The sequence below is a fragment of the Anolis sagrei genome, chromosome 11, assembly GCF_037176765.1.
Source record: "Anolis sagrei isolate rAnoSag1 chromosome 11, rAnoSag1.mat, whole genome shotgun sequence".
Lineage (NCBI taxonomy): Eukaryota > Metazoa > Chordata > Lepidosauria > Squamata > Dactyloidae > Anolis > Anolis sagrei.
Genome location: NC_090031.1, coordinates 9,834,191 through 9,859,516, shown reverse-complemented (window position 1 = coordinate 9,859,516; position 25,326 = coordinate 9,834,191). Strand labels below are relative to the sequence as shown.

Sequence of the window (25,326 nt, the reverse complement as noted above, 5' to 3'; positions counted from 1 at the left end):
ATCAAGTTTGCAGACGACACCAAATTGGGGGGGGGGGGGGAATAGCCAATACTCCAGATGACAGGAGCAGGATTCAAAACGATCTTGACAGATTAGAGAGATGATTGAGTGTCCAACCAATTTGTGTAGCTTGCTGTCAACCTTTGCAGGCCGAAAGACAGTTGCATCTGTCAAGTAGGAAATTTAGGTACCGCTTATGCGGGGAGGCTAATTTAACTAATTTACAATGCCATAAAAATCTCCAGCAAACATGCAAAAAATGAGGAAGTATTCCATCAGTGTCACCAATGGACGGTGAAGCGACAGCTCCCCTGGTGGCCAGAATACCCTCATGAAAAGTTGGAATGTTAAATTGCCTCTGTGTCTGTCTATATATGTTGTGTGTCTATGGCACTGAATGTTTGCCATGTATATGTACATTGTAATCATTCCTGAATCCCCTGCAGGGTGAGAAGAACGGAATATAAATACTGGAAATAAATAAATACATACATATATTCTTCAATAAACCGTGTGCTGATTTTACCAAGCTAGTGTGGTGTTTAAGATCAGAGGTGTTCCTGCTCTGGTTTAAGACAGGCGGAATATATATATATTAGGCTTGGTTGATCAAGAAAAAAATGGTTCTAAACTCGTTTCATATGTAGGGGGCGCTGGAGGTTCGATTTTTAAATTATTTCCGAAATTTTCTTTGAAAAAAGATCAAAATTATCAGGAAATACGAATCGTTTCCTTTGTTTCGTTAATGGAAGGTGCCCTTCCCTCCCTCCAGAACCATTAAAATCTCACAGTTTCCCTTCCTTCCCTTGCGGCAGAAGGGAGAGGTGGGCATGGCCAAGCACAGCCCTCCTCGGAGCGAGGAGTGCTGTGCTTGGCCATGCCCACCTCCTTCCTCTTTGCATCGGTGGCTTTGCGAGGTGGGCGAGGCTACGGCCAGCTCTTCCACATCGCCACTTGTCGCCAGGGAGGTAGTCACGCCCACCTCGCAAAGCCGCTGTTGCAAAGAGGAAGGAGGTGGGCATGGGTAAGAACAGCTGTTCCTAAAGGCCATGCCCCCAGCATTTACGATTCACTGGTCGAAGTCGTAAGGAAGATGGGGGCGCGGCTTCGATATGGCAAAAACACTTCCGGGTTGCCAAAATGCGTCGATATCGCTTCTAAAGATAATTATTTAACGAATTAATAACAAATTAAGAAATTAACGAACTGGATCAACCAAACCATATCTATTAGGCTTGGCGGTTTCATTCGTTAATTTCGTAATTCGTTATTAATTCGTATTTAAATTAGCTTACGATCCAATATTGAGCCACGCAGGACTACTGTGAGGAGTAATTAAAAATCGAAACAATTTTTCCAATTTATTTTGTATTGTTTCGTAATTGGTTCAAAATTGTTTCAAAATTGTTTCGTAATTGTTTCGTAATTTTTTCCGTATGTCTGGTGCAAGTTTTACGGTTGTTGTTTGTTTTATCAGTGATAAAAAATAAATTATCACACCAACAGTCAACAACAGAGGGAGAGGGAAGCTTCAGAAGTTCCCCCTGTCCCATTTGGAGGGTTTTTTAGCATATTGCGCAATCGCGTCCGCCATTAACGAATCGATTCGTAATTTTACGAAATTTCGTATATTTCGAACTTTTTTAAAGGAAAATTTCGGAATTCTTTAAAAAAACGAAACGCAAGGGCCCCCCTAAAAATGAAGCGAGTTTAGAACCAAATTTTTCCGTGGTTACCCAAGCCTAATATCTATCTATCTATCTATCTATCTATCTATCTATCTAGTGTATTATTATTGTAACAAATGTACCCATCTCCAATATTAGTTTGCTTTTTTATAGTTTCACACTAAATAGAGCATTCTAATCCTAGGGATCAGTGAGAATCCCATCCCAGGAGGTAGGGGGAGCATAGGATATTGCTTTTATTTCAATACAGTTATGGACTTGAACAAATATTCCAATAGAAAATGAAGGAATAGATATGTCAAGCCAGCTGTTGCAGAATATATCCTCTGCCTCTCCCCACACAGCTGATAACGTGGAATAAGTCAACAGGGGCTTCAAACATCATTGAGATCCTCCAACCATACATGGTTTTGGATTTCGCCTATCAGTCTACATGTGCAAGTCTTCTTTCTATATTTTTTGGTTCACGCCAGATTCAGATGGAGTCAGGATGCACATATGATCCCCCATTTTTGGGAAAGAGAGCCGTCCTTCGGAAGCCCCCTCCCCCCCAGCCCATCTTTGGGATATAGCTCTCCCATGTTGTTACAGAATCAAGCCATCAAGATAATAATGCATGCACTCGAAACAAGCAAGGAAAAGGGTCATGCACCGACAATTTGGCAAGGACTGGTGAATGCCGACACACAGACACATAGCCCTACGTGCCTATAGAAGGATGTGGTGATCAAACAAGCAGGAAGACAGGAGCGGAGAGAAAGCATCCCTTAAGGAGGCTGTGGAAGAGAAATGCCATGTAGACACAGAAAGCGGGTTGCTAGCGGAAGAGAGACGGAGAAATCCTCCTTGGTGGCCTAGTTCCTCTGAAATGGTGAGGGGATGGAGAGGAAGGGATTGCGACGCGGACTCATATAATTCAAGAAATAAATAGGAAGCAGACGTTGTCTCATTGAGAAAAGGAACTAAAGGATCTATATCGATGATGCAATGGCCCACCTGTTGTCCTCCTATATGCTTTTCTTATGAATCCCTGCAACGGAGAGGGTTCAACACGATGACCCACTCTACAGTTCTAATTCTATGACACAGAGTAGTCGTTGCTGGCGACTCCCATGTCAGTTCTGTCGTGAAATCCACTCCAAGTTTCAACTGGGTCCTTAGCTCTCCAATGTGCTGAACCTTATCTTTCAACAAGATCCAGCACCTTGGAAAGCTCCAAAACATTACATGGTCCCACTGTCATGGAAGCCACCAGCTGCCACTGCAATAATAGATCTGCTCAATGTTTGTGTCAACACAGGTCAAGTCACAGATTCATGCTCTATCACCTGAGCCAGGTAAAAGAGAAAAGGTAATCGGAGTCAAGAGAAATGTGTGTGAGAGATTCAGGTAGCTAGAAAGGCATCACCACAGCTGCAATGACTGATGGGTGGAATGCTGAGAACTAGGACAGGGGTGCCAAACTCCCAGGGATCAGAGGGTTGCATTGATCAAGAGACTCTATCCACAATTTTCCACACAGGTAAAACCAATTCAACATGGTCCCTTCCTCTCCTGTTGTGTATAAGGAGCAACGAGTAAGGGTGCCATGATGACCCTTAATACATGATGACCCTCAACCCTCTGATGGGATGTCCCCTGATTCAGGAAGTTGGAGGTTCTCCTAAACTCTTATGTATGTATGCCCACCAAAAAGGTGTAGAGTCCCTTGTTTCCCCCAGCCCTATTCTTTCACCTTACAGTCCTACAGTTAGTGTTGTGGTTAATGTCAGGATTATTGAAAGTATGCATGTATGTTTTTTCAATGTGTTTCAATGTGCTCAACAATGGTGTTCATATGCATTCAAGATGGATTCAGTTATGTTCAATTGTACGCTGGAATTGTTGTTGTGTGAGACAGACGGGTAGAGAGAGAAGAGACCTTGGCAAAAGTAAGATAATAAGTTTTCTCTGTCTGGGAAGAATTAGAGAGTAGCCGGCTTACAGCCAAAGTGAAACTGATAAGCAGATGTTCTGTAACCGTACTATAGTTGTGCTTTGTAGTTCCTGTTGTAGTTCCTGATTAAGCTCGCTTGGAAGTAGACGTGTATTAAGATGTGCTAAGTAAACTTTGTTATTTTCTAAGACTGGCAGACTGCAGTGTCCTGTTTTGTGTCTGTGTGATCTAGTAACCTCATCTCTGCTGCGCGTAGAGCCCAGGGTCTCACTCTGACAGTTAAGACAGGGAATTGCGGTGCCCAAGCATCACAATGCTTTAATTAGCAGGGAGTTACACCTGGTGAGTAGACATGTGCACAGATCCATTTTTAGCTGGTCCCTTTGACCACTTGGCTTATCCGTTTCGTTCGGATGCTCGAAACGGCAAATGGCCATCCCTGCTTTCTGAAAGAATGATGATTGCATGACATTCACAGGAATGTTTGTGCTGCAGATCAGTCTGAGGCTCCTGAGGCTGATGGGTTCACTGATGATTTAGAGAGGATTGTGGGATTGTCTGCGGGAAGATTCAAGTCAGGGAAATGATGCTTCTCTCTGTGAGAAATCTGACTCGGAAAGCACAGGGCTTCAAGGTCAGTCAGAGGAGCCAGAAACTGCAGCATTAGATAAGGAGTCGGGCGTAGAATTAAGTGATATAGAAGACTCCCAGGAGAAAAAAAAACTGGAGATACAGAAATCAACAAAGGTCTTTGTTTACAGATCAGAGCAGAAAATAGGCATCACATGTCAGAGCGATTATGTGGAAAAGTTGTGGAGAGAATTCATGGGAAACGAAATGCTTTCATGGCATTTCATGTATCTCCTTGTTGGCCTTTTGGCTAAGTGTGTGTGTGTAGCATCTCCTTGTATGAGCCTACTAGAACTTTAAGATCATCTGGGGAGGCTCTGCTGTCAGTCCCACCCTCTATGCAAGTGTGATTGGTGGGATGAGAGGCAGAGCCTTCTCAGTGGTGGCCCCTTGGCTGTGGAACTTCCTCCCCAGTGACGTCAGGCAGGCCTCATCCCTTCTAGTTTTTAGAAAAAAATGTACTGTGATATGGCCTAAGGCCTAATGAATAAAATTTACTACTTTTTTGTCGTATCAGGAGTGACCTGAGAAACTGCAAGTCGCTTCTGGTGTGAGAGAATTGGCCATCTGCAAGGACGTTGCCCAGGGGACGCCTGGATGATTTTTTGATGTTTTATCATCCTTGTGGGAGGCTTCTCTCATGTCCCCACATGAGAAGCTGGATAGAGGGAGCTCATCCACCTCTCCCCGGATTCGAACCTGCGACCTGTCAATCTTCAGTCCTGCCAACACACAAGGGTTTAACCCACTGTGCCACCGGGGGCTCCTGTTTATGAGTTATTTATTGTTGTATTGTTGTCGTGTTTTTTTTATGTATTTGGGCTCGGCCTCTTGCAAGCCGCACCGAGTCGTGCGGGAGATGGTAGCGGGGTATAAATAAAGATTATTATTATTATTATTATTATTATTATTATTATTATTATTGGATTCCTGTTGAATTATCACCTACTGCTAAACCTTTTTGGATTATGTATTTTCCTTCTTTATTTCTGTTTTTTTCCCTATAATTTTAAACAATTAACTGTTTGCTTATATTCTGGACTCTTCTGTGGTGTTGTGGTCATAGGTGTCCTCAGGCCTGCAACAGATTGCTCCCCCTCCGAAAGGAGTGTCGGGAATGTGTTGGGAATGTGGAGGTCTTCAAAATGTTGGACACCCCTGAACTAGATGAGAAAAGCAGATGAAAGCGCCCAGTGGAAACCACAAACATCACAGAGAGAAAGAAGAAAGAGAGAGGGCATTCAGCTTAGCCACATGACGCATGGATGTCACCGGTGGCCCGGAAAGATGGTCTAACCTTATAGGCTACCCGAGCTGGGCATTTCTTTCCCAGTCCAAGTGGTGGAGACATGTGTCTCAGCATCTCATACATGTCTGTGTAACTGATGCGCCCACTTGAAATCGGATGGAGGGGAAAGAGAGAAAGAAGCAAAAGGAGGAAGGAGGGAAACAAACAATTCAACCAAAAAAAGAAAACGAGGGGGACGTGAAATGCAAAGGGGAAGGAGGGAGGGAGAGAGAAAGATCAATTAATCGGTTTGCTTGTTTGTTTTCAACAGAAAGCAAAGAGGAGGGTTCAGTCAGATGGTTTCTCCAGTTTCATCTCTTTAGGTATCTCGTTCCATCTGATAAAGGAACTAAAAAAATGAAAAATAAAGAGGGTTGAATCCTCCTGCGGTAGCAAGGCAAAAGGACCGACGCTGGGCCAAGGAATGGGAAGGAACCACAACTGGGGCAGAATTAGGTCAGAACTGGGCACGTCTGCACTTCCACGCGTTTTGTTTGCATCTGTCAAGTGGTCATCCTTGTCATGCCAAAAAGTGCTGGTTGGGAGCATTATGAGGCAGTCAGCTCAGAAGGAAGCGAAACAGTTTTCTTACCTCAAGCTTTTAGCATTCAAATCCCCACCCTAAATTAGGTTGTCATCTAGATTGGACCAGTCCTTGCACTGACAATTAGGAAGCGTTTCTAAAAAGTCTCTCTTCTACACAAGCTGCTGTGATTGCGATCCTTTCATCCATGACCAATACCGGGAGAAACAAAACCAGTTGCCTTGTTACATGAACTAGGAAAAGCGGTAGCCCTGGATGTTCAAAAAGAACCTTAAAACCTGGCTCTTCCGCTACGCCTTTGGCGAGTAGGTGCACCATATGTACACAATAAATAGATGCCCGTCTATGTTCAAAAAGAACCTTAAAACCTGGCTCTTCCGCTACGCCTTTGGCGAGTAGGTGCACCATATGTACACAATAAATAGATGCCCGTCTATGTTCAAAAAGAACCTTAAAACCTGGCTCTTCCGCTACGCCTTTGGCGAGTAGGTGCACCATATGTACACAATAAATAGATGCCCGTCTATGTTCAAAAAGAACCTTAAAACCTGGCTCTTCCGCTACGTCTTTGGTGCATAGGTGCACAATATGTACACAATAAGTAGGTACCCGTCTATGTTCAAAAAGAACCTTAAAACCTGGCTCTTCTGCTACATCTTTGGCGAGTAGGTGCACAATATGTACACAATAAATAGATGCCCGTCTATGTTCAAAAAGAACCTTAAAACCTGGCTCTTCCGCTGCGCCTTTGGCAAGTAGGTGCACAATATGTACACAATAAATAGATGCCCCTCTTTGTTCAAAAAGAACCTTAAAACCTGGCTCTTCCGCTGCGCCTTTGGCAAGTAGGTGCACAATATGTACACAATAAATAGATGCCCCTCTTTGTTCAAAAAGAGCCTTAAAACCTGGCTCTTCCGCTGCGCCTTTGGCGAGTAGGTGCACAATATGTACACAATAAATAGATGCCCGTCTATGTTCAAAAAGAACCTTAAAACCTGGCTCTTCCGCTATGTCTTTGGTGTGTAGTTGCACAATATGTACACAATAAATAGGTGCCTGTCTATGTTCAAAAAGAACCTTAAAACCTGGCTCTTCCGCTGTGCCTTTGGTAGTAGGTGCACAATATGTACACAATAAGTAGGTGCCCGTCTATGTTCAAAAAGAACCTTAAAACCTGGCTCTTCCGCTGTGCCTTTGGTGAGTAGGTGCACAATATGTACACAATAAATAGGTGCCTGTCTATGTTCAAAAAGAACCTTAAAACCTGGCTCTTCCGCTGTGCCTTTGGCAGTAGGTGCACAATATGTACACAATAAGTAGGTGCCCGTCTATGTTCAAAAAGAACCTTAAAACCTGGCTCTTCCACTGCGCCTTTGGTGAGTAGGTGCACAATATGACACCACTGCACCCCTCAATGCTCTTCCCACTGGAATACACGCCCTCCAAATGGGAAGTTTAGCTTCACAACTATGTGTGTTTTTAAGAGTTCCTTGCAGATAACTTGCTCCTATTTTTATCCCATTAGAGTCTTTGAATCATTTTTATCCTGTACATGTGGCCCGCCCATTGTTATTGTGATTGTGCTTATTGGCATGTTATTTTATGACTGTGTTTATAATTTTTTTCTTGATGTAATTTGATGATGTTGTCAGGCCATTATATGCTAATCAAGGTGGTCAGTTGAAACATTCACACCTAGCTCCAGCAGACAAGAGTCCTTTGTCCCACCCTGGTCATTCCACAGATATATAAACCCTTTTTCCTAGTTCCAACAGACCTCACTACCTCTGAGGATGCTTGCCATAGATGCAGGCGAAACCTCAGGAGAGAATGCCTCTAGACCATGGCCATATAGCCCGAAAAAACCTACAACAACCCCGATGTTGTTTATTGTTTATGCTCTGGTTTTATTTTGTTGTAATTTGTTGTCTGGACTTGGCCCCGTGTAAGCCAATCCGAGTCTCCATTGGGGAGATGGTGGCGGGGTATAAATAAAGATTATTATTATTTAGCACAAATACCCGATAGGCCCACATTTGAATACTGGTGGGTTTGGGGGAGGGGGGTGATTTGTCATTTGGGACTTGTGGTTGCTGGGATTTGTAGTTCACCTGCAATCAAAGAGCATTCTGAACTCTACCAACAACTGAATTGAACCAAACTTGGCACACAGAACTCCCATGGCAAACAGAAAATATTGGAAGGGCTTGGTGGGCATTGACCTTGAGTTTTGGAGTTGTAGTTCGCCTACCTCCAGAGAGCAATGTGGACTCAAACGATGATGGATCTGGACCAAACTTGGCACGAATACTCACATGCCCAAATGTGAACATTGGTGGAGTTGGGGGGAAATAGTCCTTGACATTTTGGGAGTTGAAGTTGCTGGGATTTGTAGTTCACCTACAATCAAAGAGCATTCTGAACCCCACTAATGGCAAATTTGGCCCAACTTCCCACATAGAACACCCATGACCAACAGAAAATACTGTGTTTTCTGGTGGTCTTTAGTGACCCCTCTGACATTCCCTCGTGACCCCTTCCAGGGGTCCCGACCCCCAGGTTGAGAACCACTGGCTTACAGAGTCCTTATTTGTTTGATCTTCCTTCCGCTGGCCATTGTCAATCTCTGACAATATAAACCCATTTGCCTAGTTCCAACAGACCTCACTACCTCTGAGGATGCTTGCCATAGATGCAGGAAAAACGTCAGGAGAGAATGCCTCTAGAACATGGCCATATAGCCCGAAAAAAAGTACAACGACCCACTTTCTTCATTGTCTAGCTCTTCATAGAAATAGGAAATACAATGGCTTGGGCCTTCCCAACGCTCAATTATGTACCTATACACAGCTGGATCTTATCTGTTCTGAATTTAAAATGACTGTTGTTTACTGATGGTTCTATGGAGGGTAATAAATATTGTTGTTGTTGTATTGTTGAAGGCTTGTTGTAGTTTTTTTCGGGTTATATGGCCATGGTCTAGAGGCATTCTCTCCTGACGTTTCGCCTGCTTCTATGGCAAGCATCCTCAGAGGTAGTGAGGTCTGTTGGAACTAGGAACAGGGGCGGCTCATCCATTACGCAAAGTAAGCAGTCGCAGAACACTTTTTTTGCCAGGGGCGCAGAGGCGCCTCTGTAAATGCCCCTCGACCGCCACTTGAGGAGCGCCCCCTCAGCTCACAACAGCCCTAGCAGTCCGGGGGGAGCCTCGGCTTTCTTGCCTTGCTGCCAGGCGAATCTTTTCCCAAAGGGGCCGGGCCCTTGAGCCTCACCTAGCCCCTCTCATTCCTGCTCCACCTGGCCACCGGGTGAGCGAGCAGAGCCAGCGCTCAATCGTTCTCCGCTTTTGATCCCTTCCCCATGACCGGCTTCCTTTCCCGATCCCCCAGCGCTCCACCCGCCTCCTCTCCTCTCCCCAATCCACAGGTGGGCCAAGGGGTGGAGCCGCCGCACCTGGCCCGCTTTGGGTCCAGAGGCCTGTCTGAAGACCCCAGTGTGCGCACCAAAAGTCACCTCTTCTTCTGACTTTCTCTTCAGCCATTGGGACCGAGAGAGAGAGAGAGAGAGCCCCTCCGGCTGGAGGTATCTCCCACCTCCGCTCCCTCCTTTGTTTTTGCGCCTACCTTCAGGAAAGGTGGGCATCTCCACCTCTCTCTCTCTCTCTCTCGGTCCCAATGACTGAGAAGAAAGCCAGGAGAAGAGGTGACTTTTGGTGCACATGCCGGGGTCTTCAGGCATGCCTCCGGACCCAAAGCAGGCCAGGCAAGGGAGCAAGTGCGGCAAGTGTAGTTACTGGGATGTATAGTTCACCTACAATCAAAGAGCATTCTGAACTCCACCAATGATGGAATTGAACCAAATATGGCACACAGAACTCCCACGATGAACAGAAAATATATATCAATGATTGGTTGGGGGGGGGGGGCGCCAAAATACTGTTTGCTTACCGTTGAAAATTACCTAGGGCCGCTTCTGACTAGGAAAAAGGGTTTATATATCCGTGGAATGACCAGGGTGGGACAAAGGACTCTTGTCTACTGGAGCTAGGTGTGAATGTTTCAACTGACCACCTTGATTGTTGTTGTTCCTTCACAGCTGCCCTTCCAAGACCTCGCCTTAGCAGCTAGTGGCTTCCATATCAGCTCCACATTGTCATTCCTTCCCACTCCTAATCCCAGGATTAATAATATACTTTTGGAAGCTGACTCTCTCATAAGACTCTCTCATCCAGACCAATGGGATTAAAAGAGTGCATGAATAGAGATGCATCAAGGGGGGAAAGGGACGTGGGGACAATCATTCATGTTCAGGCAAAGGGTTAGTTCACATTCCGGATGGGTCTTCTTCTTTGCCTTCAACAATTCAGACTTTTTGATTTTTATTTTCTCAAAAAAGGTCTAAATCCAGGCAAAAAGATGTTTAAAAACCATATACTGGACAGGGTTTTTTTTTTGTTTTTCCTTCTGAAATGCCAAACCTTGTATGCCACCCTGTGAGGGCACTGCTTTCCTAAGCCCAGAGGTGGAGCGATAGCTCGCAATAAATTGTACATTTCCTTATAGTGTATCCGGCAACTGAAAAGGGAAAAAACATGTTATTAAGTGGTGTCACAACAGGTGAGGAGAAAGAGAGCCTTCTCAATGGGTTAGATTGTAATCCCCCTAAAACACACACACACACAACCAAATGAAAAGGAGAAAAGGGGACAGTTCCATCATGTCTCCTGCCTATGTCATCAGCTGGGGACCTCTCCCCCCAGCACCAATTGCTGCTCTGGGCTGGAGAGAAGAGAGGGGGGGGGGCAGGGGACAGTTCCATCTTGTCTCCTGCATATGTCATTAGCTGGGGACCCCTCTCCCCAGCACCAACTGCTGCTCTGGGCCAGAGTAAAAAGAGAGGGGGCCAGGGGACAGTTCCATCTTGTCTCCTGCATATGTCATCTGCTGGGGACCCCTCCCTGCAGCACAAACTGCCGCTCTGGGCCAGAGTGAAGAGAAAGGGGGCAGGGGGCAGTTCCATCTTGTCTTCTGTATATGTCATCAGCTGGGGACCCCTCCCCGCAGCACCAACTGCCGCTCTGGGCCAGAGTGAAGAGAAAGGGGGCAGGGGGCAGTTCCATCTTGTCTCCTGCATATGTCATCAGCTGGGGACCACTCCCCCAAGCACTAACTGCTGCTCTGGGCCAGAGTAAAGAGAGAGGGGACCAGGGGACAGTTCCATCTTGTCTCCTGCATATGTCATTAGCTGGGAACCCCTCCCCCAAGCACCAACTGCCGCTCTGGGCCAGAGTGGAGAGAGAGGGGGCCAGGGGACAGTTACATCTTGTCTCCTTCTTATGTCATCAGCTGGGGACTCCTCCCCGCAGCACCAACTGCCGCTCTGGGCCAGAGTGAAGATAGAGGGGGCCAGGGGACAGTTCCACCTTGTTTCCTGCATATGTCATCAGCTGGGGACCCCTCCCCGCAGCACCAACTGCCGCTCTGGGCCAGAGCGAAGAGAAAGGGGTCCAGGGGACAGTTCCATCTTGTCTCCTGCATATGTCATCAGATGGGGACCCCTCCCCCAAGCACCAACTGCCGCTCTGGGCCAGAGTGAAGAGAGAGGGGGCCAGGGGACAGTTCCATCTTGTCTCCTGCATATGTCATCAGTTGGGGACCCCTCCCCACAGCATCAACTGCCACTCTGGGCCAGAATGAAGAGACAGGGGTCCAGGGGACAGTTCCATCTTGTCTCCTGCATATGTCATCAGCTGGGGACCCCTCCCCGCAGCACCAACTGCCGCTCTGGGCCAGAGTGAAGAGAAAGGGGGCAGGGGGCAGTTCCATCTTGTCTTCTGTATATGTCATCAGCTGGGGACCCCTCCCCGTAGCACCAACTGCCGCTCTGGGCCAGAGTGAAGAGAAAGGGGGCAGGGGGCAGTTCCATCTTGTCTTCTGTATATGTCATCAGCTGGGGACCCCTCCCCGCAGCACCAACTGCCGCTCTGGGCCAGAGTGAAGAGAAAGGGGGCAGGGGGCAGTTCCATCTTGTCTCCTGCATATGTCATCAGCTGGGGACCACTCCCCCAAGCACCAACTGCCGCTCTGGGCCAGAGTGGAGAGAGAGGGGGCCAGGGGACAGTTACATCTTGTCTCCTTCTTATGTCATCAGCTGGGGACTCCTCCCCGCAGCACCAACTGCCGCTCTGGGCCAGAGTGAAGAGAAAGGGGGCAGGGGGCAGTTCCATCTTGTCTTCTGTATATGTCATCAGCTGGGGACCCCTCCCCGCAGCACCAACTGCCGCTCTGGGCCAGAGTGAAGAGAAAGGGGGCAGGGGGCAGTTCCATCTTGTCTTCTGTATATGTCATCAGCTGGGGACCCCTCCCCGTAGCACCAACTGCCGCTCTGGGCCAGAGTGAAGAGAAAGGGGGCAGGGGGCAGTTCCATCTTGTCTTCTGTATATGTCATCAGCTGGGGACCCCTCCCCGCAGCACCAACTGCCGCTCTGGGCCAGAGTGAAGAGAAAGGGGGCAGGGGGCAGTTCCATCTTGTCTCCTGCATATGTCATCAGCTGGGGACCACTCCCCCAAGCACCAACTGCCGCTCTGGGCCAGAGTGGAGAGAGAGGGGGCCAGGGGACAGTTACATCTTGTCTCCTTCTTATGTCATCAGCTGGGGACTCCTCCCCGCAGCACCAACTGCCGCTCTGGGCCAGAGTGAAGATAGAGGGGGCCAGGGGACAGTTCCACCTTGTCTCCTGCATATGTCATCAGCTGGGGACCCCTCCCCCCAGCACCAACTGCCGCTCTGGGCCAGAGCAAAGAGAGAGGGGGCCAGGGGACAGTTCCATCTTGTCTTCTGTGCTATGCTAAATATATATTATAATGTAATATAATATATTGTATATACATATATTATTTATAATATTATAATGTAATGCAATATAATATTACTAATAATATGATATTAAAATTATATATTTATATTACATGTAATATTACTGATAATATTCCAATATAATGCTATAGTACAATATATTAATATTTAATACTTTGTTTTGTCGTATCAGGAGCAACTTGAGAAACTGCAAGTCGCTTCTGGTGTGAGAGAATTGGCCATCTGCAAGGACGTTGCCCAGGGGATGCCCGGATAATTTTGATGTTTTTATTATCCTTGTGGGAGGCTTCTCTCATGTCCTCGCATGAGGAGCTGTAGCTGATAGAGGGAGCTCATCCGCCACCGGGGGCTCCATATTTAATACTGATATTGTACTATGCTAATAATAGAATATATTGTACGTATATATAACTTGTAAGCCGCCCTGAGCCCCCTTCGGGGTGAGAAGGGCGGCCTATAAAATATAGTAAAATATAGTAAAAATATATAGTAAAATAATAAATGTAATAATAATAAATAGCCTAAAATAATAAATATAATAATAATAATATTTATTATTTATTATTTATTTATGCTGCCTTCCTCACCCCGAAGGGGACTCAGAGTGGTTTACAAGATATATAAACATACAATATAGTATATTATTAGCATAGTACAGTATCAGTATTATATATTGCTATATTGTACTATACCATTATATTGTAATATTATTACTGTTTAGCCAGCATTGCACCGCCTGTAATATAACTACAGGTGGTGCAATATCAGTATTATATATTACTATATTGTACTATACCATTATATTGTAATATTATTAGTAATATTACATGTAATATAAATATAATAATATGATATTATAATTATATATTTATATTTCATGTAACATTACTATATTTATATTACATGTAATATTACTTATAATATTACACTATAATGGTGTAGTACAGTATTATTATTATTATTATTATTACTACTACTAGGTGTACCCGCCATGCGTTGCTGTGGCCAACCTTCCCTCCCTCTTTCTCTCCTTCCTTTCCTCTTTTTCTTTCCCTTCCTATTTATCTTCTTCTTTCTTCCATCTCTACCTGTTTCTTTCCTCCCTTTGTTTGTTTTTTGGTTACATCCTTCCTTCCCTGTATTTTTCCTTTCACTATTTTATTTCCTTCTCTCCTTTCTTGCTTCTCTACCTTTCTTTCTTTCTTTCTTTCTTTCCTTCCCTCTTTCCCTCCCTCCTTCTGTCTTTCCCCCTTTCCCGCCTTCATTCCTTCCCTCTTTCCCTCCTTCTCTCGTTACTTCTCGACTGTCCTTTCCAACTCTATTCTGTAAGGATATTCAATTTGTATTATGTAATAATATATAATACTAACATATTATATAGTAATGAATATAACAATATATAAAATATTGTATTTATATCTTACATAGAAAGAAGGAAAGGAAGATGGAAGAAAGGAAAAGGTTAGGGAGGGAAGGGAGGAGGGAACGAAGGGAAGGATGGAAAGGAAAGAAGGAGGAACAGGAAGGAAGGGAAAAGGAAGGAAGGAGGAAGGAAGGAAGAGGGAAAGGAAGGGGGGATGAAGAAAGGAGGGAGGGAAGGAAATTAAGGGGAAGGGAATGAAGAAAGGGAAAGAAGGAGGAAAGGACGGGAGGAAGGAAATGAAGAAGAGACAGGAAGGAAGGGAAGGAGGGAAAGAAGGAAAGGAAGGAGAAGGAAGGGAAGGAAGGAGCGAGGGACAGGAAGGAAGGAGGGGGAAGGAAAGGAAGAGGAAGGAAGAAAAGGAAAGAAAGGGAGTAAAGAAGGGAAGGGAGTGAGGGAGAGAAGGAGTGGTGTGTGGCAGAGGCAGCTACCACCGGGTCTGGATGTTAATAGGAGAGAAAGAGAGGGAGGGAGGGAGGGAGTTAAATGCTTTTTGTTTTCGTGGTTTTTTTTGAGTGGAGAACATACATTGGGTTGTTAGGGGTATCATGTCCAAATTTGGTGCCAATTGCCCCAGTGGTTTTTGAGTTCTGTGAATACCACAAACGAACATTACATTTTTATTTATATAGATTATATTGCATTACATATTATTATTATTATTGTTATTAGTATTATATTGCATTATATTGCATTACATTATAATATTATTGCCATATATATCTACAGAGCATTCCTGCTAAGCCATAGAAGTAAAAAGGTAACCTGCCCCAAACCTGGTACCCCACCATTGGCTTGGATAATGATGTCCATCATCCAAGTTATTTGGCATACAAGACAGGAAACAAGGAAAAATATAACAAAGGCAAAGCAAATAGCAATACGTTCAACGTTTATGGCATCTGAGTTCTTGTTTGGGCAGCAACACCCACTTTGCCTAATGTCAACGCTGGCTGAAATTTACAAATTCCAACAAAACATAACCAAATAAAGCCTTCAGAGGGAATAAGTGAGCACTGAAATCCTAGAAATGCCTAAAAGTCTCACTAGTTGAGTATGGATGGGATTGGACAAAGGGCACCTGGAATAAGAAGTAGATGCATTACTCTAGAGCTAGTTTTTTTTGAAGGTGATAGGTTATAGGGAAGAGAATATACCTACCAGGCAGCTGGGTCATATTCTGCCCACACTCGAATAAACTCATCAAGATGGTGGGGTCCTAGGATGGAAGAGTCGCGTGTCAAGTACTCAAAGTTGTCCATGATCACAGCCACAAAGAGGTTCAACATCTGCAAAGGGGATGGAGTGAGGAAGATGAGATCGGACGGAGAGGAGGGAGGAAGAAAGACATTAACTCCTTATAGCAGTGGTTCTCAATCTTCCTAACGCCGCGACCCCTTAGTACAGGTCCTCATGTTGTGGTGACCCCCAACCATAATGTTATTTTTGTTGTTACTTCATAACTGTAATTTTGCTACTGTTATGAATCGTCATGTAAATATCTGAGATGCAGGATGTATTTTCAGTCACTGGACCAAATTTGGCACAAATACCCGATACGCCCAAAATTTGAATACTAGTGGGGTTGGGGGGTATTGATTTTGTCATTTGGTAATGCTGGAGTTGCTGGGATTTATAGTTCACCTTACATCAAAGAGCCTTCTGAACTCCACCAATGATGGAATTGAATCAAACATGGCACACAGAATTCCCATGACCAAGAGAAAATATTGGGAAGGTCTGGTGGACATTGATCTTGAGTTTTTGGAGTTGTAGTTCACCTATATCCAGACTTCTAGAAAACACTAGAAGGGTTTGGTGGGTATTGACCTTGAGTTTGGGAGTTGTAGTTCACCCACATCCAAAGAGCACTATGGACACAAGCGATGATGGATCTGGATCAAACTTGGCACAAATACTCAATCTGCCCAAATGTGAACACTTGTAGAGTTTGGAGAAAATAGACCTTGCCATTTTGGAGTTGTAGTTGTTGGGATTTATAGTTCAACTTAAATCAAAGAGCCTTCTGAACTTCATCAGTGATGGAGCATTCTGAACCCCACTAACGATAGAATTGGGCCAAACTTCCCACACAGAACCCCCATGACCAACAGAAAATACTGGAAGGGTTTGGTAGGTATTGACCTTTGGTTTTAGAGTTGTAGTTCACCTACATTCAGAGAGCACCATGGACTCAAACAATGATAGATCTGGTCCAACCCTGGCATGAATACTCAATATGCCCCAATGTGAACACTGGTGGAGTTTAGGGGGAATAGACCTTGACATTTGGGAGTTGTAGTTCTGGGATTTATAGTTCACCTACAACCTAAGAGCATTCCAAACCCCACTAACGATAGAATTGGTCCAAACTTCCCACACAGAACCCCCATGACCAACAGAAAATACTGCTTTCTGATGGTCTTTGGCGACCTCTCTGACACCCCCTCGTGACCCCCATAGGGGTCCTGACCCCCAGGTTGAGAATCACTGCACTAGAGAGTTGAGAACTTTGGATATCTCCTGGAAAACCAAGAGTAGCTCTTGCCAAACTTGGATTTGTACTTTGAGGAACTTCCATTTCTCTATTAAGGAAGATTAGGATTGTAGGGTCAACAACAAATGAACCCATTAGTTGACTGAACAAGAAACATTGGTGCTTCTCCTAAGACTTGACTGTGGAGATAAAACTTCTTCAATCCCATCCATTTCTTTCTCAGCCCCACAATTAACTTCTACTGAATCCCGGAGCGTATATACATCAAACAATTATGGATATTCCTAGGGTTTTATGATTTCCTTGACCTCTACGCAGAGGAACCAAGTGTGGTGGAGGCTCCTTCTTTGGAGGTTTTTAAACAGAGGCTGGATGGCCATCCGTCGGGGGTGCTTTGAATGCGATTTTCCTCCTTCTTGGCAGAATGGGGTTGGACTGGATGGCCCACAAGGTCTCTTCCAACTCTATGATTCCATGAATGGGAATGTGGAAGGTTCATCGCTGCAAAGGTAAGCTGAGCTCAAGCGGATGGACTAACTCACCAGAAAGGAGCAGAGGAAGATGAAGGAGACAAAGTAAAAATAGGCAAAATCACTGCCACATTCGTTTTTGTTGAGGTTGGAGAGCTTGTCGCAGGCCCGGTTGCTTAGGCACGCAAGCATGATTTCATGCCAGGCTTCTCCGGTTGCGCTCCTGTGGGCACAAAGGGCACATGTAAGCTCAATAAGGTCAACACTGACTTTCAGATTTTATTTATTATTTATTTACCATATTTATACCCTGCTCTTCTCACCCCGAGGGGGACTTAAAGCAGCCTTACAAGTAGGCAACAATTTAATGCCACATAAAACAGACATACAATTAAAATAAACATTTACATCAAAACCAAAGAATTGAAACATCTAAACATCAAACCAATTATTAAAAGCACACAATCCAATATCGTAGTCTGGAACCATTCCAGTCACCATTGCACATAGTCCATTTCCATTTATTGCACTACATTATTATCCAAAGTCTTGGTCCCACGGCCATGTTTTTACTTTCTTTCTAAAGACCAGGAGGGAAGGAGCTGTTCTGATTTCACTAGGGATCTCCATAGTTGAGGGGCCACCACTTAGAAGGCCCTGTCCCTCGTTCCCACCAGTCGCGCCTGCAAAGGAGGAGAGACCGATAGCAGGGCCCCCTCAGAAGATGGTTCATAGGGGGAGATACATTCAGACAGGTAAGCTGGCTGGAATTGTTGAGAGCTTTATGGGCTAAAGCTAGCACTTTGAATTGTGCTCCATAGCAAACTGGCAGCTAGCGGAGCTGACGTAACAGTGGGGTTGTATGCTCCCTGTATGCCGCTCTGGGGAGAAATCTGATTGCTGCCCCTTGGACCATTTGAAGCTTCCAAACACTCTTCAAAGGCAACCCCATGTAGAGTGCCTTGCAGTATTATATTCAGGAAGTAATGAGAACAAGGACAACTGTGGCCAAGTCTCACTTCCCAAGGTAGGGGCACAGCAGGCGCACAAGTTTTAGTTGTGCGAAAGCTCCCCTGGCCACCGTTGAAACCTGGGGTTCCAGGCTCAGCGAGAAGTTCACGATCACTCCGAAGTGTGAACCTGTGTCTTCAGGGGGAGTGTAACCCCGTTCAACACTGCTGTAACTGTCAGTGACATCGGCAGCACAGCAAGACAGGAACAGATCAATCACAGCCACCTAGGCTATAAACTACTTTATTTTACAGCTATATAGATAAGAAGCTACTTAACACTCAGCACATCGTAAACTTGCTTCTTTACAGTCTGATCGTAGATCGTAACATCGGGAACACTTCAACTGTTATCAGTACTAGTCCACACCTCCTGCATTCCAGAGTGACGTATGATGTATGATGCCACGTCCATTTGCTCTACACACTTGATTTATGGCCTCTCTAGGAATGCCGTTCCCTCCATGGTTCAGTTAACTCTTTCCACACAGGAATACATTACACTCAGCACATAGCTACTGCATTTTAAACATACATGCATACTTTGAAATCTACATTATAAATTGCAAACAGCTTCAACAGTAATCCTATACCCTGTTTGGCCTTGCGACTAACCAGGAGTACCTCCATCTTGTCTGGATTCAATTTCAATTTATTCACCTTTATCCAAACCATCACAGTTGACAAGCACCAGTTCAGGACCTGGACAGCCTCCTTAGCAGCAGTTGGAAAGGAGTGATAGAGCTGGATGTCATCTGTGTACAGATGGCATCGAACTCCAAAACTCCGGATGCTCTCTTCCAGTGGCTTTGTGTAGATGTTAAATAATATGGGGACAATACTGAACTCTGTGGGACCCCACAGGACAAAGCCTGTGGGGTCCCCTAACCCTAACCCAACAACACCTTCTGAGAACAGCCCTCCAGGGAGGACCAGAGAAACTGTAGAACAGAAACTCCAAGTTCTGGAGAGACTTATTTTGCATAGAATTATGGAAAAAATAAACCCATGTCTGATCCCACAGCAAGCTGGCTTCAGGAAAGGCAAAGGATGCACATCGCAAGTGCTGAACCTGACTCAGCACATAGAAGATGGCTTTGAAAGGCAGCAGATCACAGGAGCTGCCTTCATAGACCTGTCAGTAGCCTATGATGCTGTGAACCACCGCCTCCTCCTGAGAAAAATGTATAATATCATAAAGGACTACCACCTCACCTGCCTCATAGGAAACCTGCTACAAAACAGGAGCTTTTTTGTTGAGTTCTAGGGCCAGAGAAGCAGATGGTGGAAACAGAAGAACGGCCTGCCTCAGGGGAGCGTGCTTGCTCCATCCATGTTCAACATCTACACAAATGACCAGCCACTGCCAGAAGGGACAGAGAGTTTCATCTATGCTGATGATCGTGCCATTACTGCTCAAGCAGGGAGCTTTGAGATGGTGGAACAGAAGCTTTCCGAAGCTCTAGGTGCTCTTACTGTCTGTGTTTAAGATGGATTAGGGATCAGCTGGTTTTCCCTGTAATAACCAGCTGATCCCTAATCCATCTAAAACACAGACAAATAAATACTCCAAGCCCCATTCCCAAAAGGTGTCTCAGAAGGATGCTATAGTCTACAGTATCGAAGACTGCTGAGAGGTCCAGGAGAACCAACAGGAACACACTCCCCCTGTCAGGTTCCATTAAGGTGACCAAGATTGTTTCAGTTCTATGTTCTAGAAGAACTGAGCCAAATGTTCATTTTCCTCCATATTTCAGACCAAAAACAACAACAAAAAATCAAAAAACACATGAAGTACTAGAGAACTCCAACTATGAGAATGAATTAAGCTTTCTCTAATTCTCCACCCTCATAAAAGTTGGAGCAGTTCATTACATTACATCTCATTTACCGGAAAAGAAGCATCAAGGCTTGCAAAAAAGTTTGAAAGTTGTTGTGTCGATTGATGGCACCGTCGTCATCTAAAGCGATGTTTCCAAATACCTGGGATTGCAAAAGGAGACAAAATGAGATTATGAGAAAGGTTGTTTGTCATCATGAGAAGTCAACATTAAAAGGGAAGGAATATGTGTTGGCGGTGGTCCCAAGGATGGGAAAGGCATGGAACAGGAAGTACTCATTTATACCGACATGGTCCAACAAGGCACCTCCAAATGTGCTGGATTACAATGTCCATATAGAGTTAGAATGAACATTTGAAAATATTTGAAAAAAATATTGAAAAACGTATTTTTCAAGAGTCATGACAATCTGACCAGAAGAACTGTGGCCTAATGAGAATTTTCACAATTTGAGTTAGATTCTGTGAAAAATTCACACATGCTTAATTTGCACAGAAAACAGAATCGAAAATATTGTTTTCTGTGCTGAAAAACCTTTTCTGTGCAGTAAATGCTGTAATGGGGAACTTATTCCGTGAATCAAAGCTTCCTTTGTTCCTAGTGGCTGGTGTCATCCATGTGACAGTGAACAATAATAGCAACAATGACAATTACAACGCAGCTCAACAAAATAAAATATTTATGTCTTGGTTTATAAGTTGTTTCCAGGTTATTTGGGACAATGTTTCAGAAAATTCCAGCATTGGCTCTAGTTTCTTAGATACGGTTATCATTGTTTTCTATGGGTGAGCAAATGGCGACTGATATATGGCATCGGATAGGAAGGTTTCTCAACCTTCCTAATGGCGCAACCCCTTAACACAATTCCTCATGTTGTGGTGATCCCCAACCACAACACTATTTTCATTGCTACTGTCAGGATTATTGAGTTATGCATGTGTGTTTTTCAATGTGTTTCTATGTCATTCAAGATGGATTAAGTTGTATTTCAAGATGGATTCTATTTTACTCTTTTGTGTATTAAACATGCTGGCTGAGGCAGAGAAAATGTAACCTTGACAGAAATGAGATAACGTGTTCTTTGGCTGGGAAGAAGAGGGAGGATCTGGTCTCAGCCAGAAGTCAGATAAGCACATGTTCAGAAACTGTTGTGTTGTGCTTTGTAGTTACTGTCTGATGCTTGCTATGAATAGACATGTATAGATGTACTTAGTAAACTTAGTGTTCTATTGTAACTGAAAGTCTGCAGAGTCCTGATTTCTGAAACACAATGTCTGCTGATCTAGCAATCCTTCCGCTGACAGTTACTTCATAACTGTAATTTTGCTACTGTTATGAATCGTCATGTAAATATCTGTGATACAGGATGTATTTTCATTCACTGGCCCAAATTTGAATACTGGTGGGCATGGGAGGGGGTTGATTTTGTCATTTGGGAGTTGTAGTTGCTGGGATTTGTAGTTAACCTACAATCAAAGAGCATTCTGAACTCCACCAACAATGGAATGGAATTTACCTGCATGCCAATAATCGCGTAAATGAAGAAGAGCATGGCAATGAGGAGGCAGACATATGGCAAGGCCTGCAAGAGAGGAAAAGGGGAAAAAAAGATAGATGTTGACAATAGCTCGCACAACACATTTTCTACATGGTTATACCTGGACAAAGATCCATAAATAACACTATGCAACATGATTTTTGCTCCTGAGTAATAAATATCATTTCCTAATTGGATCTATCTTAAAATGTGGAATTTTTTAAATTAAACTGCAACAACTTTGTCTTTGTGGGAGGGACATCCTGCACCACATTTTAGTTTTTCAATTAATCTCTCATCAAGTCACAGCCAATGCAACCTAGTTTGTGCCAGCCACAAAAACAAAGTTTCTGAAGGAGGACTGTTGGAAATGACAACCTTCATCAAGCCTTCTCTAGCAATCTGTTTGTCTATGATCTTGTTGCTTACTGTTTCCTGTGTTGTAGTCTGGCAAGCACCAGAGCATTCTGAGGATGAGGAGTTACAAAATGAAGAAGGGAGAATTGCAGAAGGTCAGGCTCTCCCAGCCGATGCTTTCTATCCTTTAGATTGTTACCAGGCAACTAGGGGAAGTGAAAGGCCTTGGGATGACAAGGAGGTTGAGGAGGTTTCAAGGGAGTTTAGATTAGATCTTAGAACAAAGGGTGTGAAAAATAGGCAAACTAGGTCTTCCCAGCACATCTGAGATAAGGCTCTGAAATCCAGGTGCCTTAGACATGATTTCATGGGAATCTGAACAAACTTAAATTAAGTGGCTTGGCTTCAAGCATTTCAGAGGCGATAACATTGCTAGAAGGGAAACATTCTCCTGTTCATGTTTCCAAGTTCCTGGTTCCTAAATTGTCAAGATTCCTGTTTCATGTTCCTTTCTTTGCCTATATACCTTTGAGAAGTTTACCTGAGACAGATTCTTGTGTTCATATTCATGGAAATTACCTTGGATTATTTCTATATTTTGGAATTTCTTGGTTCTGATATTTTCCCCTGGCATCTTTGAATTATTGCTATTGAACTCTGGCTTATTTCGAATACTACATTTATATCCTGACTGTCTCTTTTTGGATTTGACTCCCCCCCCCCCCATTTATATTTATATTATTTTTTCAGTAAACATTTTATGACTGGACTACTGGCTTCTGGTGTGATTCTGGGTGAATGGGTGCCTCAGTGCTAGGGTGCAACATCTTGTATGTATGTTCTGCTATGCAGCTTCCTTTGTTCTATGGTTTCCGAGAAGTTATAAGAGGGGCTACTATCACGTGCTTTTTCTCTCTCTCTCTCCTTTTGACTATGTGAACTGTTGATAGCTGTTTTGTTACCCTGGCGAGCTGGCACAGGGAACAATCTCAAAGATATTTGAAACTGGACTAATAAGTTTTTGTACCTGTTAGGCTTGGTTGATCAAGAAAAAAATGGTTCTAAACTCGTTTCGTATATAGGGGGCGCTGGCGTTTCGATTTTAAAATTATTTCTCAAATTTTCTTGAGAAAAAGATCGGAAATAGCAAAAATCTGAATAGCTTCATTTACTTCGTTAATGGAAGGTGCCCTGCCCCGTTCGTTTAAAATCTCGCAGTTTCCCTGGCCTCCCTGGCGACAAGCGGTGATGCGGTTTCCCCCAGTGGCCGTCAAGAAGAGCTGGGCATGGCCACACCCACCTCCTCCCTCTGCCATCCATCGGTCCTTTGCAGTCACCTGGGCGTAGCCACTCCCACCTCATTCCCCTGCCTGCAGTTTCCCTTCTCCGTGTGACTGCAAAGGGCGATGGATGGCAGGCAGGGGAATGAGGTGGGTGTGGCTACGTCCAGCTCTTCTTGACGGCCACTGGGGGCATGGCCTTCAGGAAGAGCTGGGCATGGCCACACCCACCTCACCCTTCCGCATCGCTGTTTGTCGCCAGGGGTGCCAGGGAAACTACGAGATTGTAAACCTTGACCAGACATACGAAAATAATTCCGAAAAATGGGTAAATTGTTTCAATTCGTTATTACTCCTCACACTATTCCAGCATGGCTCGAAATTGTTTTAAAAGTCATTTAAATACGAATTCATTCCGATTTTAGAAACTTCCGAGCCAGATCAACCAAGCCTAGTACCTGTGTATGCTGAACACATGAAAGTTGTGAGTAAATCAAATATGTTATTTCCATGAAAGTTTACTTCATTTTTGTCTCTTGAGTGGATGATATGAAACAAGTTGTTTTATGGGAGAGTACCTTTTGGGGCACTGAAAAAGAGAACACCTCTAAAGCCCTGCTGTTCTTACGCACTGGCAAATCTCTGTCTTCCTGACAGATCAGAGATGTCAGGTTATTCAGTCTAACAATTGAACCCATTGCCTAGCATAATTATATTTGAGGAGATCCTGCTCTTTTGGCTCTTCTCTAAAAGGCTATGTTCTTTAATAAGGACAACTAGTCTCAAAAATGCTCTCAAAGAGCATTTTTTTTCCTAAGTTTGTTACATGGTGTAATGCATTCCCGTCTTAAGGGGAAAGTATAGTTTTTCATAACAGTTACGAAATTGATCCTGGGATTGTGGAAGGAGGAGTGAGGCAAGGTGTCGGCGGTCAAGGGCATCTTCTACAATCATATCAACCTGAGAAGAGGCTCTTGGGCTCGTCTTTGCCTTACCTTGAAAGACTGTACGAAGGTCCAGAGCAGGATCCGGATGGTATATCCCTGGCGAAGGAGCTTGATCAGCCTGGCCGCCCGGAAGAGCCGGAGGAAGCTGAGGTTGATGAAATTGTCCTGCAAAGAGGAAAAGGGTTTTGTGTCCTTCAGACACGGATGGAATCGGAAGCCGCAGCCCGCAAAAAAGAAAAGAAAATTACCGGCTTTGCGTTCTAAGCAGCAAATCGGCCACCAGAAAACCTTCCAAAAGAAACATTTGTCAGTGCAGGTCACTCTCCACATGCAGCACGTTTTGAGAAAACCTCTCTCCATGAGAGTCCCTCCCTCAGCTATGGGTAAGATGGCAAAAAGGGGGGGGGGGCGAAGACAGAGAACCCTACATTATCTAGTAAGGAAGGCTGGTGGGTTCTACACTGAGAGAAACATGCACCGAGGCTTTAACCTGCCAAAACAATGGCAAGAGGGGTCAGCCATGAGCTCCTTCCATCTTTGGACTTCCTTCAAACATCTTAATTTGGAGGAGGAAATGAACATCCTCTACAGACCTTCATCAAAGAGGAGTTTTTGGGAACCGAGGGAGCTGGAAGGGGCTCCAATCCCAATTTCTCCATATTGTCTGCAGGGAACATTAGTTTCAACGCACTGGTTGTCTTACAGGAGACCCTCATAACTTCATGGAGTAGTCTGAGAAGACACCAATGTGTTGTGCTCCCATAAAAATGGATGGAAAGCATAAGCAACTCCATAAATCTCTTTCTGCAGTCCTACATCTTCTGGACAGAACCTGGCCATGAAGTGCCTCCTTCCAAAGGAGCACCATTGATCTATTAAATAGGTTGTAGGACCTTCAGCAACAAGCAACATTGTTGATTAGAGCTTTCAGAAGTTTGTGTAGCACTGTGACTGACTCCTTGCCTTTGGGAGTAGACTTTCATAGGTTACTTTTTCAAGCAA

The 25,326-nt window shown here is 44.4% G+C and overlaps 1 protein-coding gene across 9 annotated transcripts in view; it reads right to left on the bottom strand.

Moving 5' to 3' along the window:
• Nucleotides 1–25,326, bottom strand: part of CACNA1B (calcium voltage-gated channel subunit alpha1 B) — a 353,504-nt gene that overhangs the window by 25,094 nt on the left and 303,084 nt on the right. For 6 of the 9 annotated variants that reach the window (XM_067471870.1, XM_067471872.1, XM_067471873.1 and 3 more), the window contains 6 exons: nt 24,373–24,489; nt 21,720–21,785; nt 20,254–20,345; nt 17,425–17,575; nt 15,547–15,674; nt 5,552–5,648 (listed from right to left, as the gene is read on the bottom strand). In XM_067471870.1, the coding sequence (XP_067327971.1) occupies nt 5,552–5,648; nt 15,547–15,674; nt 17,425–17,575; nt 20,254–20,345; nt 21,720–21,785; nt 24,373–24,489 (651 nt within the window). Of the gene's footprint in view, nt 1–5,551; nt 5,649–10,566; nt 10,664–15,546; nt 15,675–17,424; nt 17,576–20,253; nt 20,346–21,719; nt 21,786–24,372; nt 24,490–25,326 lie in introns of all 9 variants that reach the window. The other 3 variants (XM_067471871.1, XM_067471877.1, XM_067471878.1) reach the window with 1 other exon arrangement.